The 14,316-nt window shown below is 35.3% G+C and overlaps 1 protein-coding gene across 7 annotated transcripts in view; it reads right to left on the reverse strand.

The window, feature by feature from the left end:
- The window catches only part of CUL2 (cullin 2), a 159,285-nt gene that overhangs the window by 52,005 nt on the left and 92,964 nt on the right, over window positions 1–14,316 (reverse strand). For all 7 annotated transcript variants that reach the window (XM_047065424.1, XM_047065423.1, XM_047065418.1 and 4 more), the window contains exons 5-6: window positions 8,017–8,122; window positions 1,811–1,893 (exon numbers count right to left, since the gene is read on the reverse strand). In XM_047065424.1, the coding sequence (XP_046921380.1) occupies window positions 1,811–1,893; window positions 8,017–8,122 (189 nt within the window). The remainder of the gene's footprint in view (window positions 1–1,810; window positions 1,894–8,016; window positions 8,123–14,316) is intronic.

The raw sequence follows: 14,316 nt of genomic DNA on the forward strand, positions 1-14,316 counted from the left end.
TAAAGCTTTTAGAACACTTCTTGGCACATAGCTCCCATATTTATTATTTGTTGTCGTTACTATTTACTGATTTATTATTTATTATTTTAGAGAGCAAGAGAAGGCGCAAGCAGGGGAGATGAGCAGAAAGAGAGAGAGAATCCTAAGCAGGCTCCATGCTCACTACAGAGCCTGATGCAGGGCTTGATCCCATGACCCTGGGCTCATGACCTGAGCCAAAATCAAGAGTCAGACACTCAACCAACTGAGCCACCCACGTGCCCCATTATTGTTATTATTATTATGCCTTAGCTTACTTAGCTGTAAAAGGTGGGATAACACCGACCTAATAGAGTACACATGAAAAATAAATGAGGTATTAGTAGGGCACGTCAAGTAATACTTTAATGGAAGCTGATTATAACAACAAAACTAAGAACAGTTGGCCTAATATCTCTAACCAAATAATCTATGCATCTTTTCCAGAATATCATATACTTGCATTATTTTTCTTATACAGTTAGAATATTTCTTAAAATCTTCCATCAAATTCATTTTTAACAAGCTAACAATCACACTTAAGAAAATTTACTAGGTTGGGACAAACATATTAAAAGAGACATTTCAAAAAACTAACATTCAGAAAATTTTAACAATATTTTCAATAAACTTTCAATGTAAAATAACTGAATTCCAAGTTAAGAAAAAAGTTAATATTTAATAGAAAAATAAATTATGTTAGAACCTATAAATATTGTTGGGAGTATTCTTTTAATTATAGTTTAGTAGAGAAAAGAGAAGAAAAAAATTGTTCCACCCTACTGCTTTAGTATTGCCTTTTCTCTCCTCACTACCTTTAGAAAAAATGGAATAATTAAAAGGGAAGCAACAGGTTTTTAAAACCAAGTTATTAATTGCTACCATCTACTTTCTACTTAGCATTAACAATAAATTTTAAAATATTCCATTAACCTTTTTCGTGGCTTTATGTTTTTCTTTAGTTTTTTGTTTTTAAGTCCCTTATTTCCCAGTAGGAGCTCACAGAAAGAACAATGCTTTCCTTTTTTTTTCCCTCACATAAAAAACTCCATATTTGGGTATTCTTTAGAGAAAGCATTTTCAGATGGAGTGGCCGTTATCACGTTGCAATTCACTGGTCTAGATAATTCCTACAATATCAGTTCCAATAACCTGATATTTATTATATACACATCTGTATGAGTGACTTTTAGTGCTTTAGGTTCCCCAAAGCTGAAGCCTAGTAAGAATCTTTTAGGCCAGAATGGATGCAAGGATGTTCTATTCTGGACTCCACGGGAAAACTTACTTTGTCTCCAATTCTATTCACAAAGCAATTAGGTAAAGTCCAAAACACTGGGTCCTGAGTAAAATGAGAAGCCATTTTCCCATAAACCAACCTCACATTAATAGGCAAGTTACTGATTTAACACTGGGGCTAAGAAGTAACCAACTACCTAGAAAAATCTGTTTTCTTGAATAGGTAGGTTACCCTCATCAGGATTGAAACCGACAGAACATGTTCAAACAATTCAGCACTGCCCTGGAAAATCCAAGAGGGTACCAGGCTTGCAACAACAAATGATAGGTCACTTCCTTCAGGGATTTATTTATTTATTAAGTACATTGGACCAAAGACCTGCCAAAAAAAATTATGAAACAATTTAAAACATTGCCATTTAGATGGAAAATGAGGCTCATTTAAGTAACACATGGCCTATGTCTAGTCAACACCCATGCAGCGGTACACTATTTGAAACCATTTCAAACAGCAAATTAGAATTGACTCAAGAAGATAAGTATCAGTACTCACTTTTTTATTTCTCGGAGCAGCATTCGGATAAGGATGGTCTGAAGTGGTTCAACCATCAATTTCCTCCACATATCCAATGCTAGCTGCCAGGAAAAATAAAAATTATCAAGGCTGAACTACTTTTAACATTTGTTAAAATGTTAAAAGACTCTTCAAAGCAAAAATACTCTTTCAAGTATTTATAACCAAAATTTCAAAATTCAAATGAAAACTGAATATACATAAAAAATAAATTTCTAAGTTATTTATTTATTTTTTTGAAAGAGAACGCACGCAAAAAGGAGGGCAAGCAGGATAGGGGCAGAGGAAGAGGGAAAAAGAATCCTAAGCAGACCCCACACTCAGCACAGAGCCTGAGGCGGGGCTTAATTCCACAACCTAGAGAACCTGACCTCAGCCAAAATCAAGAGTTCGATGCCTAACCAACTGAGCCACCCAGGCGCCGCTAAATTTCTAATTTAAAATGAAAATGACTACCACATCAGACTTGTACAAGAAACAGAATTAAGGTTTTATCATTAACTGAAAGTCTTAAAGACATAATTGATTAGATTTTTATGAAATAGAATTTATTGAATGTTAAATGCCCAGTATTATGGAAAGGCTAAGACTAATAGAAATAAAGGAATTATGTTAAAGTGATTTAGCTGTTGGCTGATTTTTGAAATTACAAAACCTCTCATACAAACATAAAAGGAAGGCCAACTAAAAGAATAATAAAATAAAACATTCCTGTACTCACCACCCAGTTTAAGAAACACAACTTCCACATTACCATTACCATTGTACCACATATCCTCCTACTTTCCCCTCAAAGGTTACAACCACCCTGAAATTTGTGTTAAATCATTCCCTTGCTTTATAGTTCTACCAAATGTCTACATGTCCCTATAATATTTTTCTTGTCTTAAGTCCAGTATAGTCAACACACAGTATTCTATTAGTTTCAGGTGTACAATATAATGATTCAACAATTCTATACATTACTCAGTACTCATCAAGATAAGTGTACTCAATCTCCTTCACCTATTTCACCCAGCCCCCACCCACATCCTCTCTGGTAACCAGTTCTCTGTAGTTAGGAATCTGTTTCTTGGCTTCTTTTTTCTTTCCCCATTTGTTTTGTTTCTTAAATTTCACTTATGAGTGAAATCATATGGTATTTGTCTTTGTCTTATTTCATTTAACATTATACCCTCTAGATCCATCCATGTTGTTGCAAATGACAAGATTTCATTTTTTATGGCTGAGTAGTATTCCATCGTGTGTGTGTGTGTGTGTGTGTGTGTGTGTGTGTGTGTACACGTACCAATTCTTAACCATTCATCTATATCAGTGGACACTAGGGCTGTTTCCATAATTAGGCTACTGTAAATAATGCTGCATATACACAGGGGTGCATAGATCTTTTTGAATCTGTGTTTTCATTTTCTTTGGATAAATACCCAGCAGTGGAATTACTGGATCATATTTCTATTTTTAATTTTTTGAGGAATTAAAATTAAATTAAAATTTTTTAATTTTAACCACTGTTTTCCGCAGTGGTTGCACCAATTTACATTCCCACCAACAGTGCTTGGGAATTCCCTTTTCTCTACATGCTCACCAACATTCACTCTATCTTGTCTTTTTGATACTAGCCATTCTGACTGGTGTAAGGTGATTTCTCATTGTGGTTTTGATTTTTTCATTTCCCTGATAGTGATTTGAGAATCTCTTCACGTGGTTGTTGGCCATTTGTATGTCTTCTTTGGAAAAAGGTCTATTCAGGTCCTCTGTCCATTTTTTAATTGAATTGTTTGTTTTTTTCGGTACTAAGTTGTATAAGTTCTTTATGCATTCTGGATATTAACCCTTATTAGATATGTTATTTGCAAATATTTTCTCCCATTCACTAGGTTGGCTTTTTGTTTTGTTGATGGTCTCCTTTGCTGTGCAAAAGCTTTTTATTTTGGTATAGTCCCAATAGTTTCTTACTGCTTTTGTTTCCCTTGCCTGAAGGAAACATCCACAAATATGTTGCTAAGGCCGCTGTCCAAGATTTTACTGCCTGTTTTTTCTTTTATGAATGTTATGGTTTCAGGTCTCACATTTAGATCTTTAACTCACTTTGAGTTTATTTTTGTGTATGGTGTAAGAAAGTGGTTGTTTCATTCATTTGCATATAGCTGTCCAGTTTTCACAACACTATTTACTGAAAAGACTCTTTTCTCCACTGTATATTCCAGCCTCCTTTGTCATAGATTAATTGACCACAGAAGTGTGGGTTTGTATGCATGGGCTTTTTATCCTATTCCATTGATCTATGTGTATTTATGTGTCAGTACCATACTGTTTTGATTACTACAGCTTTGCAATATAGTTTGAAATTAGGAATTGTGATACAGTTTTGTTCTTCTTCAAGATTGCTTTGGCTATTTGAGGTCTTCTGTGGTTCCATACAAATTTTAGGATTATCAGTTCTAGTTCTGTGAAAAGTGTTATTGATATTTTGTTAGGGATTACAGTCAATCTGTAGATTGTTTTGGTAACTCCTTGGTTTTTTGTTTTTTGTTACGTTTCTTTATTTTTGAAAGACAGAGAGAGACACAGCACGAGCGGGGGGGGGGGGGGGGCAAAAAAAGAGAGAGACACAGAATCCAAAGCAGGCTCCAGGCTCTGAGTTGTCAGTACAGAGCCTGACGCGGGCCTCAAACCCACAAACCATGAGATCATGACCTAAGCTGAAGTCAGTACATTTAACCGACTGAGCCACTCAGGTGCTCTTAACTCCTTTTGGTTTTAACTGGCATCTTCTTGAGCGAGGCTGGGCATCTTTTTATATTTTTATTGTATGTCTTAGTTTTTTTTCTGTGAAATGCCCAGTCATCTCTTTTGCCCATTATTCTATTAATATTTATCTTGTTTTCAATAAAAACTAGGAGTTCTTAAATACTGTAGAAATTAATCCCTTGACATATATACTGCAATTTGTCACAGTTTTGTGACTTAACTTTTGAGTTCTTTTAAAAGTGTTTAGTAAAAATACATTATATTTTAATGTCTCCATTTTATCACTCTTTTCCTTTATTGTTTGTATTTCTCATGTCTTTTAAGAACTTCCCTAGCCTAATGTCAGGGATATGTGTGCTCTTATATTGCCTTCTAAAAGTTTTCAAGTTTTGCCTTCCACATTTAAATTCCAATACATTTTTCCCATAGAGAGTACAAATTATTTCAGTATCAAAAATTGACTGCTCCTCTGTTTCCAACTTAATTGCATCTATACAGCTATTAGTCTGGTTTTAGCCTCTATTCTGTTTCCCTGGGGTAACTTTATTCTGATCAATTGGTAATTCCATTTCAAATAAGTAAAAGCATCTGCCTTCCCAGAAGGAACATTCTTCAAGTTTCCCCTTATTTTTATATTTTTAAATAGCACCAACAGGGAAAAAAGAAAGTGATACAAAAGAAAATGTGATCTTATAGCTGTGGTGGGAGAGAAAACTAAAGCCTTTTGAAAGCAAGCTGGTGGTGCTATCAAAATTCAGGATGCTTTGACTTCCAGGTACCAACTCTACGACAATTTCTGCTCATGTACAAAGAGATATATACTTAAATGTTAACTCCCTGAGTGTGAGGTTTGTGTCTATTTTGTTCACTACTGAATTCCGAGCATATAGAAAAGTGCCTGGCACACAAAGGGGTTTAAAAAATACTTAATAAATGAACAAATGAACAATGATATTCACAGTGGTATTTTCAACAAGAACTGTAAACTAAGGAGAATAGTCTAATAAATGATAAATAAATTATTTTATATCCCTATTATAGAAAACTGAGCTCTCACAAAAATAAACTTATATGAAAAGAACACCTCATGTGGATAGAACTAGAGGGTATTATGCTAAGCGAAATTAGACAAAGACAAATATCATATGACTTCACTCATATGAGGACTTTAAGATACAAAACAGATGAACATAAGGGAAGGGAAACAAAAATAATATAAAAACAGGGAGGGGGGCAAAAACTTAAGAAACTCATAAATATGGAGAACAAACAGAGGGTTACTGGAGGGGGGATGGGCTAAATGAGTTAGGGACATTAAGGAATCTACTCCTGAAATCATTACTGCACTATATGCTAACTAACTTGGATGTAAATTAAAAAAATAAATGAACAACAACAAAAAAGAACACTTAGACACATTAACCAAAAAACAAAACAAAACAAGCAAGAAATACAAGTTCCAAGATATATGGTGTGATATCATTATGGTATATATGCTATGATTCCATTAACATTTAAAATTAAATTGTATGTATAAATATTTACATGCAAATGTGCAGGTAAAATTCAGAAAAGACAAAAACCAAATGGTTTATGGTGATTTCCTCTGGGAGGAGTGAGCTTGACAACGCTGGTGATAAGGGACCATCATTAAAATAGTCTTATAACCTTACTAACTAAAGCAACTACTGTTAAGATTTTGTTATTTCCCACTAATCCATTACTCTGCATCCTTTTTCCCCCTGCAGTTTTATTCCTATTAAACATACAATGTGTCCACATTTTTTCATAAAATATTTTCCCCTTTATTAAAGTTTCTATGAAGTATTTTCTATTACTAATTCATCTCTTTGCCTTTATAACAAAATCATATTGTATATATTCTTCTATGTATGATTTTTTACTATTGGATATTGGACATTTGGATTGTCTACCCATTAGTCACCCTTACTAACAATGATTACAAGGAATACTCTTAAACAGTTAAACTTTTTTTTCCATATTTATCATTTTCACAGTGTAGATTACTAGACATGGGATTACCTAATTAACAAATATTAAACATTTTAAAGTCTACTGAAAGACGATGACAAATTTCTTTCTAAAAGGATTATTCTAGTAAAACTTTCCTCATGCTGCATCTTAGCTGTTTATTTCTTTTATTAACACCCATCACAGTTTGACATTAATTTCTGTACTTATTTGGCACTGCTTCCCCATGAGGACAGGGAACTTCTGTCTGTTTACCATTGTATCCCCAGTGTCTGGTTAGTCAACAAATACGTAGTACGTGAAATAAACAAACATTGTACTAGAGTATTTCTTTCACAATGAATATATGCTTTATGTAACTTCCCACATTTAAATTTGCACTGTGCCTCAAGAATCTGAATGAATTACTTGACCTGCACACTTAATTGTTTCACTCTGGATTTAATTACTTTTTAAAGTTAAAATAAATTTGTCATGGGACACCTGGATAGCTCAGTCGATTGAACGTCTGACTCTTGATATGGGTGCAGGTCATGATACCAGGGTTGTAAAATAAAGCCCCACATCAGGCTCTGTGCTGAGTGTGGAGCCTGCTTAAGGTTTTCTTCCTTCCTTCTTCCCTTCCTTCCTTCCTTCCTTCCTTCCTTGCTTCCTTCCTTTCCTCCCTCCCTCCCTCCCTCCTTCCCTTTCTTTCTTTCTCTCTCTCTCTCCTCTCTTTCTTTCTCTCTCTCCCTCCCTCCTTCTCTCTCTCCCCCTCCCTCTCTCCCCCCTCTCTCTCTGCCCCTCTGCCACCCGCGCATGCACACACACATGCTGCCTCTCTCTCAAAATAAACTTAAAAAATAATTTCTTATATCCATAAATCTGTATTTCCTCTCAAGTCCATGACCTTTCCACTTTTTTAACTGCAAGAGTCTCAACATTTTTAAAATGCATTTTATGAGCTTTTTTCATAGTGGAACTATTAACCTTGTCATTTATTCATCCATCATTAATTTAATTATTAAAATAATACTAATCACATCTCTTCTGTTCTCATCTATGTGAAGATTCTTAGGAAATCACTGCAGTGTTTTATTAACATTTAGGATGTCTCAAATCTTGACAATTTTGGGGGTGCCTGGGTGGCTCAGTCAGTTAAGTGTCTGACTCTTGATTTCAGTCTAAGTTGTGATCTCCTGGTTCATGGGTTTGAGCCCCATGTCAAGCTCTGCACTGACAGCACAGAGCCTGCTGTGAGAGCTTTCGGATTCTCTCTCTTCCTCTCTCTCTGCCCCTCCCTTGCTTGTTCTCTCTCAAAAATAAATAAACTTAAAAAAAATTTTTCGACAATTTTAAGGTAGTCAACACAGTGTCCTTGAAAAAAGGACAGTGAATGAAATTAACTCAATATATATATAAAAACACTCCTATGCTTGCCAGTCATTTAAAGAATTTCCTACCTCTCCTATTTCCATAAGTGGTTCATTCATATCTACACCACCATAGCCATACTGAAGGTCAGCTTCTGTCAATTTATTCTTTTTAATAAACTGGGTGTTGAGATACCTGAAAAACAAATATAATATTATTATTAAAGTAAGTAGGAAAACAAATAACTGTTAAAATCAGTAGTAAAACAAATAACTTGCAACTTTAAAACAATAATTTTGGGTTTTAAATCAACTATAAAATAGTTTGGTAATATATCAAATTAATTATGCAGAAATTAGAAATATAATTAAAAAGGAACAAAAGTATTAGCCAAACTTTCTCTGCAAGGCCTTAAGAGCCAAAATATATGACCTCTAGAGTGGGGGAAAAAACCCTATCACCCCAGTTTCACTTTAAAAAACTCAAGGGTAGGGGCGCCTGGTGGCTCAGTCAGTTAAGCGTCTGACTTTGGCTCATGCCATGATCTCGCAGTTCGTGAGCTTGAGCCCCACATCGAGCCCCACATCGAGCCCTGGAGCCTGCTTCAAATTCTGTGACTCCCTCTTTCTCTCTGCCCCTCCCCTGCTCACATGCGCAGTCTCTCTCTCTCTCTCTCTCTCAAAAATAAACGTTAAAAAAAATTTTTTTTTAACTCAAGGATTTGGTCTAAAACTTTTCAGTACTCCTATAGCCCAATAACTCCTCCCCAAGGGGCTTCTATAATCCTTCTACCATCTAATTAACTCATTCCCAGATTCTCTTGGTAAGTTCACTTTGTAAAGAACTAAACAAAAAAAAAATGCTTAAAAAATAAAAATCCAGGTAGTCATTCAACTTATATTTCATCACCAGGAAAAGATGTAATTAAACAACAACAAAAAGAGATCATGATCAGTAGACAGAAAATGAAATAGACTGTTACAGACAGTAGAAAGTATGGGCAAAACTGACAAAGGTAAAATCACTTTGTCTACCACAGGACAATCGCTTTATAATGTTTCAACATATTCTAAGACAAGTAACTAAGAATTACTGAAATGAATAGAGTTCTTTAAAGTAAATAAAATATGTAGAAAGGGCTCAAAACATTCTAGTACTGGGGTACCTGGGTGGTTCAGTCGGTTGAGCATCCGACTTAGGCTCAGGTCATGATCTCACAGCTCATGAGTTCGAGCCCTGCGTCGGTCTCTGTGCTGACAGCTCGGAGCCTGGAGCCTGCTTCGGATTCTGTGTCTCCCTCTCTCTGCCCCTAACCCACTCGCATTCTGCCTCTGTCTCTCTCAAAAATAAATAAATATTAAAAAAAATTTTAAAAAGAAACATTCTAGTACTCACTTTTCACAATCCTAGATTTCACTATAATGCCTTTGATACATATATTTTTAACATTTATTTATTTTTGAGAGATAGATACAGCACAAGCAGGGAAGGGACAGAGAGACAGGGAGACACAGAATCTGAAACAGGCTCCAGGCTCTGAGCTGTCAGCACAGAGCCCGAGGTAGGGCCCAAACTCACAAATCGCGAGATAAAGACTTGAGCCAAAGTTGGACTCAACCAACTGAGCCACCCAAGCGCCCCTCACTACAATGCCTTTAATGCTTACTTACCACCTGAAAGGTTCTGTCATGTGTATATAGTTAAAGACATATAAATACTTAGGCAATAACCACAAAATCTTTATATTAAAACGCACACTTTCTAATGTTCGTTGCATCAAAATGAAAAGTCCACTTTACATGTGCAGACAACTAAAACTGAAAACAAAGGCAACAAAAATTTCAACTGTGTTATTTTACCACCAACTCTAGGAGATGATGCAAAATACAATTCTTGAAAGTACAACTCCAAAGCTGTATAGACACAACCATGTACACAAGTTGCACTCCCACACTAATTTCAAGCCTCTAGACTCCAAGGCTTAAAACCTTGGTACTCTGTTTGATATTTTAGTCTCCTCTACCCATATGTACAATGTCCTAATATATTTTTCCTGCAAAATGTCATTTCATCCTTCCTTCTATTCTCACTACGATCCTCATAATTTTATGCTGGGTTTTCAACCATGCCTTCCAATTGAAGAAAGGGAAATAGGACTGGCAGAGACAGAAGTAAGAGATAAAGAAAGAATGGCTTTTTTTTTTTTTTACCTGAAATAGAAGATTTGGGATATCTGGCCTGAAATGAAGATATATAAATTGGAGAGATATTTTAACCTCTGGCCTCTGTCATTCAGGTGTCAGCTCAAACACATTTCTCTCAGGCCTGACCTGATCCCAAACCAAATGAACTTTAATTCGCCACTTCACTCCCACTGAAGTGACTATACACAACTGTTTTATATTCTTCATGGTACTCACTATGGTGTGAAATAATCCAATTCTGTTATTTGTTTACTTGCTTTGTACATCTGTCACCTCTCTAGATTATAACAACCACAAAGCAAGGACCTGGCTCACACACACAGCATCCAGAACCAGTGGCAGGTAAATACGAAATCCTCAAAAAATATTTCCTTGATGAATTACTGAATAAATAAATGGATAACATTCCAGACAACAGGAATAACAAAAGCTAATATTAGAACACAAACTTGGAAAAGCAGCCTGGAGCCGGATCATAAAAGCCATGAGTGCCAGGAAATACAAGTAATTACTAACATTTATAGAGCTTATGTTACATGTCAGGCATACCCCTAAGCATTTTATACAGCTGAATACTATCAGGTACATACATGTGGTACTATTATGATCCTCCTTTTATATGTAAGAAAATTGCAGCTTAGAGAGCTTAAGGAACTTGCCAACAGTCAATGTGCTAGTAAGTGGAAGAGCTGGCACAGAAACTCTTGAGTTCTCCCTTTCTCATTCAACAAATATTGACTGAGTGTGAATTCTATGTCAGGTACAATGCCAGGCACTAGGGACAGAAAGATGAAAAACAAAAATGTGGTCTTTCCACACAGAGTTTACACATCTGGGAGAATATACAAATATGAACAAATACAATATTTCAACTGTGACACATGCTCCCTGAGTGGAGCGACTTAATTACCATATCTTTACCATTTCTATGTGCCTTCCTATACGAATCCTTTGCTCCCAACCAGTTTCTTTTTTGGTCTGTGGTACCACCACGGCGATCCCAGTAAAAGATTAGAAACACTTCTCTCTCATCCTTCCATTCTACTCTTTTAATCAGCCAGTCCTCATCTCCTCCTAAACTATTCATTATTCTCTCCCATTACTTTCCTTCTCTCTTCCAATGTCTCTTGTTAATTCTCTGCTTGGATCATGTGCAACACTCTCATGACTGGTCTCTTTTTTCTGTTTTGCCATCTCCAATTCATCTAAAAATTCCACTTTCAGGATGTCACTAACCCATTCAGAATCCTAAGTAGCTCCCTTATACCTACAGAGTAAACTTCTTAGCATAGTGGTTTGTTAACTCTGAAGAACTAGCTGCTAGACCTGCAGAAGTCTGGAATCACTAATCTGTTTCAACGATCTGTATGTATATTCTTGAGCCAGTATACTGGTTTAGTGGAGCTTTATGTTTCCATTCTGACAGGACAAGTCACTGTTCTCTTTACCTCATGGAATAAAACTAACTTCCATTAATTGTAGCTTTCTCATTCCAGATTTCTACTCTTAATGTTAAATTTAAGCTTGACAAGACAAGCTTTTAAAATAATTTAAAGATGTAACTTAAAATGTAAATAGTGTAAGTTTTCATTTTGATATGGATACCTTTTTTTTTTAAGTTTATTTATTTTGAGAGAGAGAGAGAGAGAGAGAGAGAGAACAAGCATACACAAGCAGGGGAGGGGCAGAAAGACAGGAAGAGAGAGAATCCCAAACAGGCTCCACACTGCCAGCCATGGCCCAAACCCATGAAATGAACCCATGAATCATGAGATCATGACCTGAGCTGAAATCAAGACCTGGACTTTTAGCTTAAAAGACTGAGCCACCCAGGCACCCCGACATGGATACAATTCTTAACTTAATATTTTACAGTCAATTTTATCAATGACACATTTGTTTTTAAAGACATATGTTCTAAGAAATTATAAAAGAAAATAGATCCCAATAATTTCTTAAAGGCAATACCTGATTGTTCTTCTCATGTATGATGCAATAGTTTTTATAACTTTTATGTTTTTATAATTTACTTTACCTACAAAGTGCTTAATAAGTATCCTTCACTTTTCTGGAGTATTAGCACTGATACAATTAAAAATAGTACTTGCCAATAATGAACAGCCTAAAGTAACTTTGAAGCCTCAGAGAAACCAAGCATTTCAATCTATCATAGGAAATTGCATTACAAAAATTGTTCTCATGCTAATACCTACTGGATTTCAAAAGTCGTTAATACTCCAAGGGCCAGCAGGGTCTAAAGAGCTATGTAGTACTGGGAAAGGCAGGCAGGAGTATCAGCATTTTCCTTATAGTCAGAATCCTTAAATTACCTATATTAATGCATATCCATCTTAGAAATCAATCAGGATAAACAAGAGGGTAGAAATTACTTCATAAAAATATTTAAAAACACTTTTGAAACAAAATTGAATTCTTCCTTTATATTTCTCTACAAATATATCCTTACAGACTATGATTAAAAATGATAGCTAGCCTGGATAACCTCACTACCCTACAATTAAAAACTATCATTAAGCAGTTTTCATGTAATTACTGCCAACTATATCCTCTATAAAAAGGATCTTACCACCTATTCTACCAATTAAATAAATGATGGTCAGCCACATGATGCCAGCATCACAGAGGTCAAATACAATTCTCTGTATGTGAATCCCATTAGCCATTAGTTCTAAGTCTTTGCTATAGATAGTGGAAAGTTACTACATGATTTTAGAGAGTGATCAAATTTGCATGTTAAAAAAATATGAGTTTACTAAATAGGATAAATTAGCAATCAAAGGTTGGAAGACTGGTTATAGGGACTTTATCATTAATAGTCCAAGTGAGAAATGATAAAAAGCTTGAACTATAATAGCAATACAAAGGAAATAATGAATTTAAGAGACATTTGGAGGATGTGACCAATAGAGATCAGGGAGAAAGGACAACCCTAAGTGAAGGAAGGGTAACTGAGACTTTCGGCATTTATGCCTGGGTGTACAGTATTACTACCAATTAAAAATAGTAATACTGGGGACAGTATACTGGGGACAGTATATAAAAGATTACATGCTCAGTTTTGAAATCTGCAATAGTACAATGTACCCACAGAATAACCTGGAGGTATAGGCGGGTTAGGTAAAAATACTCCTCTGAAACCTAAGACCACCTGGGATATACAAATATTTTGGTGGTTAGTAATATGTAAGTTGTAGCTAAAACCAGAAGTAATTGAGATCATCCTAGAAAGAATGCAAAGTATAAGATAAAAGATGAGAAAAAAATCTACCTAAATGACTAAAAGAGTGAATCTAGGATGAGACGAAGGTAGAATGAAGAAGTTGAATGGGTTTAATGTGACCAATCTGGGTTGGTATTAGCAAAAATTTTTTTCCACTGAATGACCCTGAGCAAAGTCATTTAACCTCTCTGAGTCTAGTCTCTTCAGCTGCAAATTTGGCAATATCAACTATCTCACATGGTTTATATACACACACATTTGTGTATATACAATATATATTTAATAAAAGTTCACTAATATTACCAATTTTTTTATTAATATTACCATTAATTTAAATTACCAAATTAATTAATTTTGGTAAACAGAGATGCAGATATAGGAGAACCTAGAAATCTAAGAAAAAATAGAAAAACAACTTAAATCTTTACCACAATGTCTCAGCTCAAGAGGTATCCCACTGCACACAGCATACTGCACTGGCATATAGTCTTAAATACTCTCTCATGTTATCTGTATACCAGTGGCCCAAGCTTCTCAGCAATAGCAAAGCATGCATGTGCTCTCACTTTCATCCTCAAAATTCCTGTAATTCTCCTAATTTAGCTAGGGAATTCTTAAAGTTCTATTTATGCCTATCTCACTTTGGTGGATGAGGAAAAAAAAAAACATGAAATGTCAAGATGTTTAATGTATGGCAAACACTGTTTATAAAAGCCAAAGCCACAGTAAATCTTGTGCCTGTCAGCAATTGCTGGCTTCTGATTTTATTACACTTAGCTCTTCTAAGAAGATATAAAAGCTAATGGCTGTTGAAATAAGTTCCAGTTTCTAACAGAAGCAACTTACAGTGAGTAAACTCCAGTGTTGTTATAAAAACCTACAGGAATATGAACCAGTGACAAAGGACAAACACGCCAAGCAAGAGAACCAAGCCCTGGTCTCAG

This window comes from Lynx rufus, unplaced genomic scaffold (assembly GCF_022079265.1).
Source record: "Lynx rufus isolate CCGP_SWC_20201006 ecotype Redwood Valley unplaced genomic scaffold, mLynRuf1.p SCAF_7, whole genome shotgun sequence".
Lineage (NCBI taxonomy): Eukaryota > Metazoa > Chordata > Mammalia > Carnivora > Felidae > Lynx > Lynx rufus.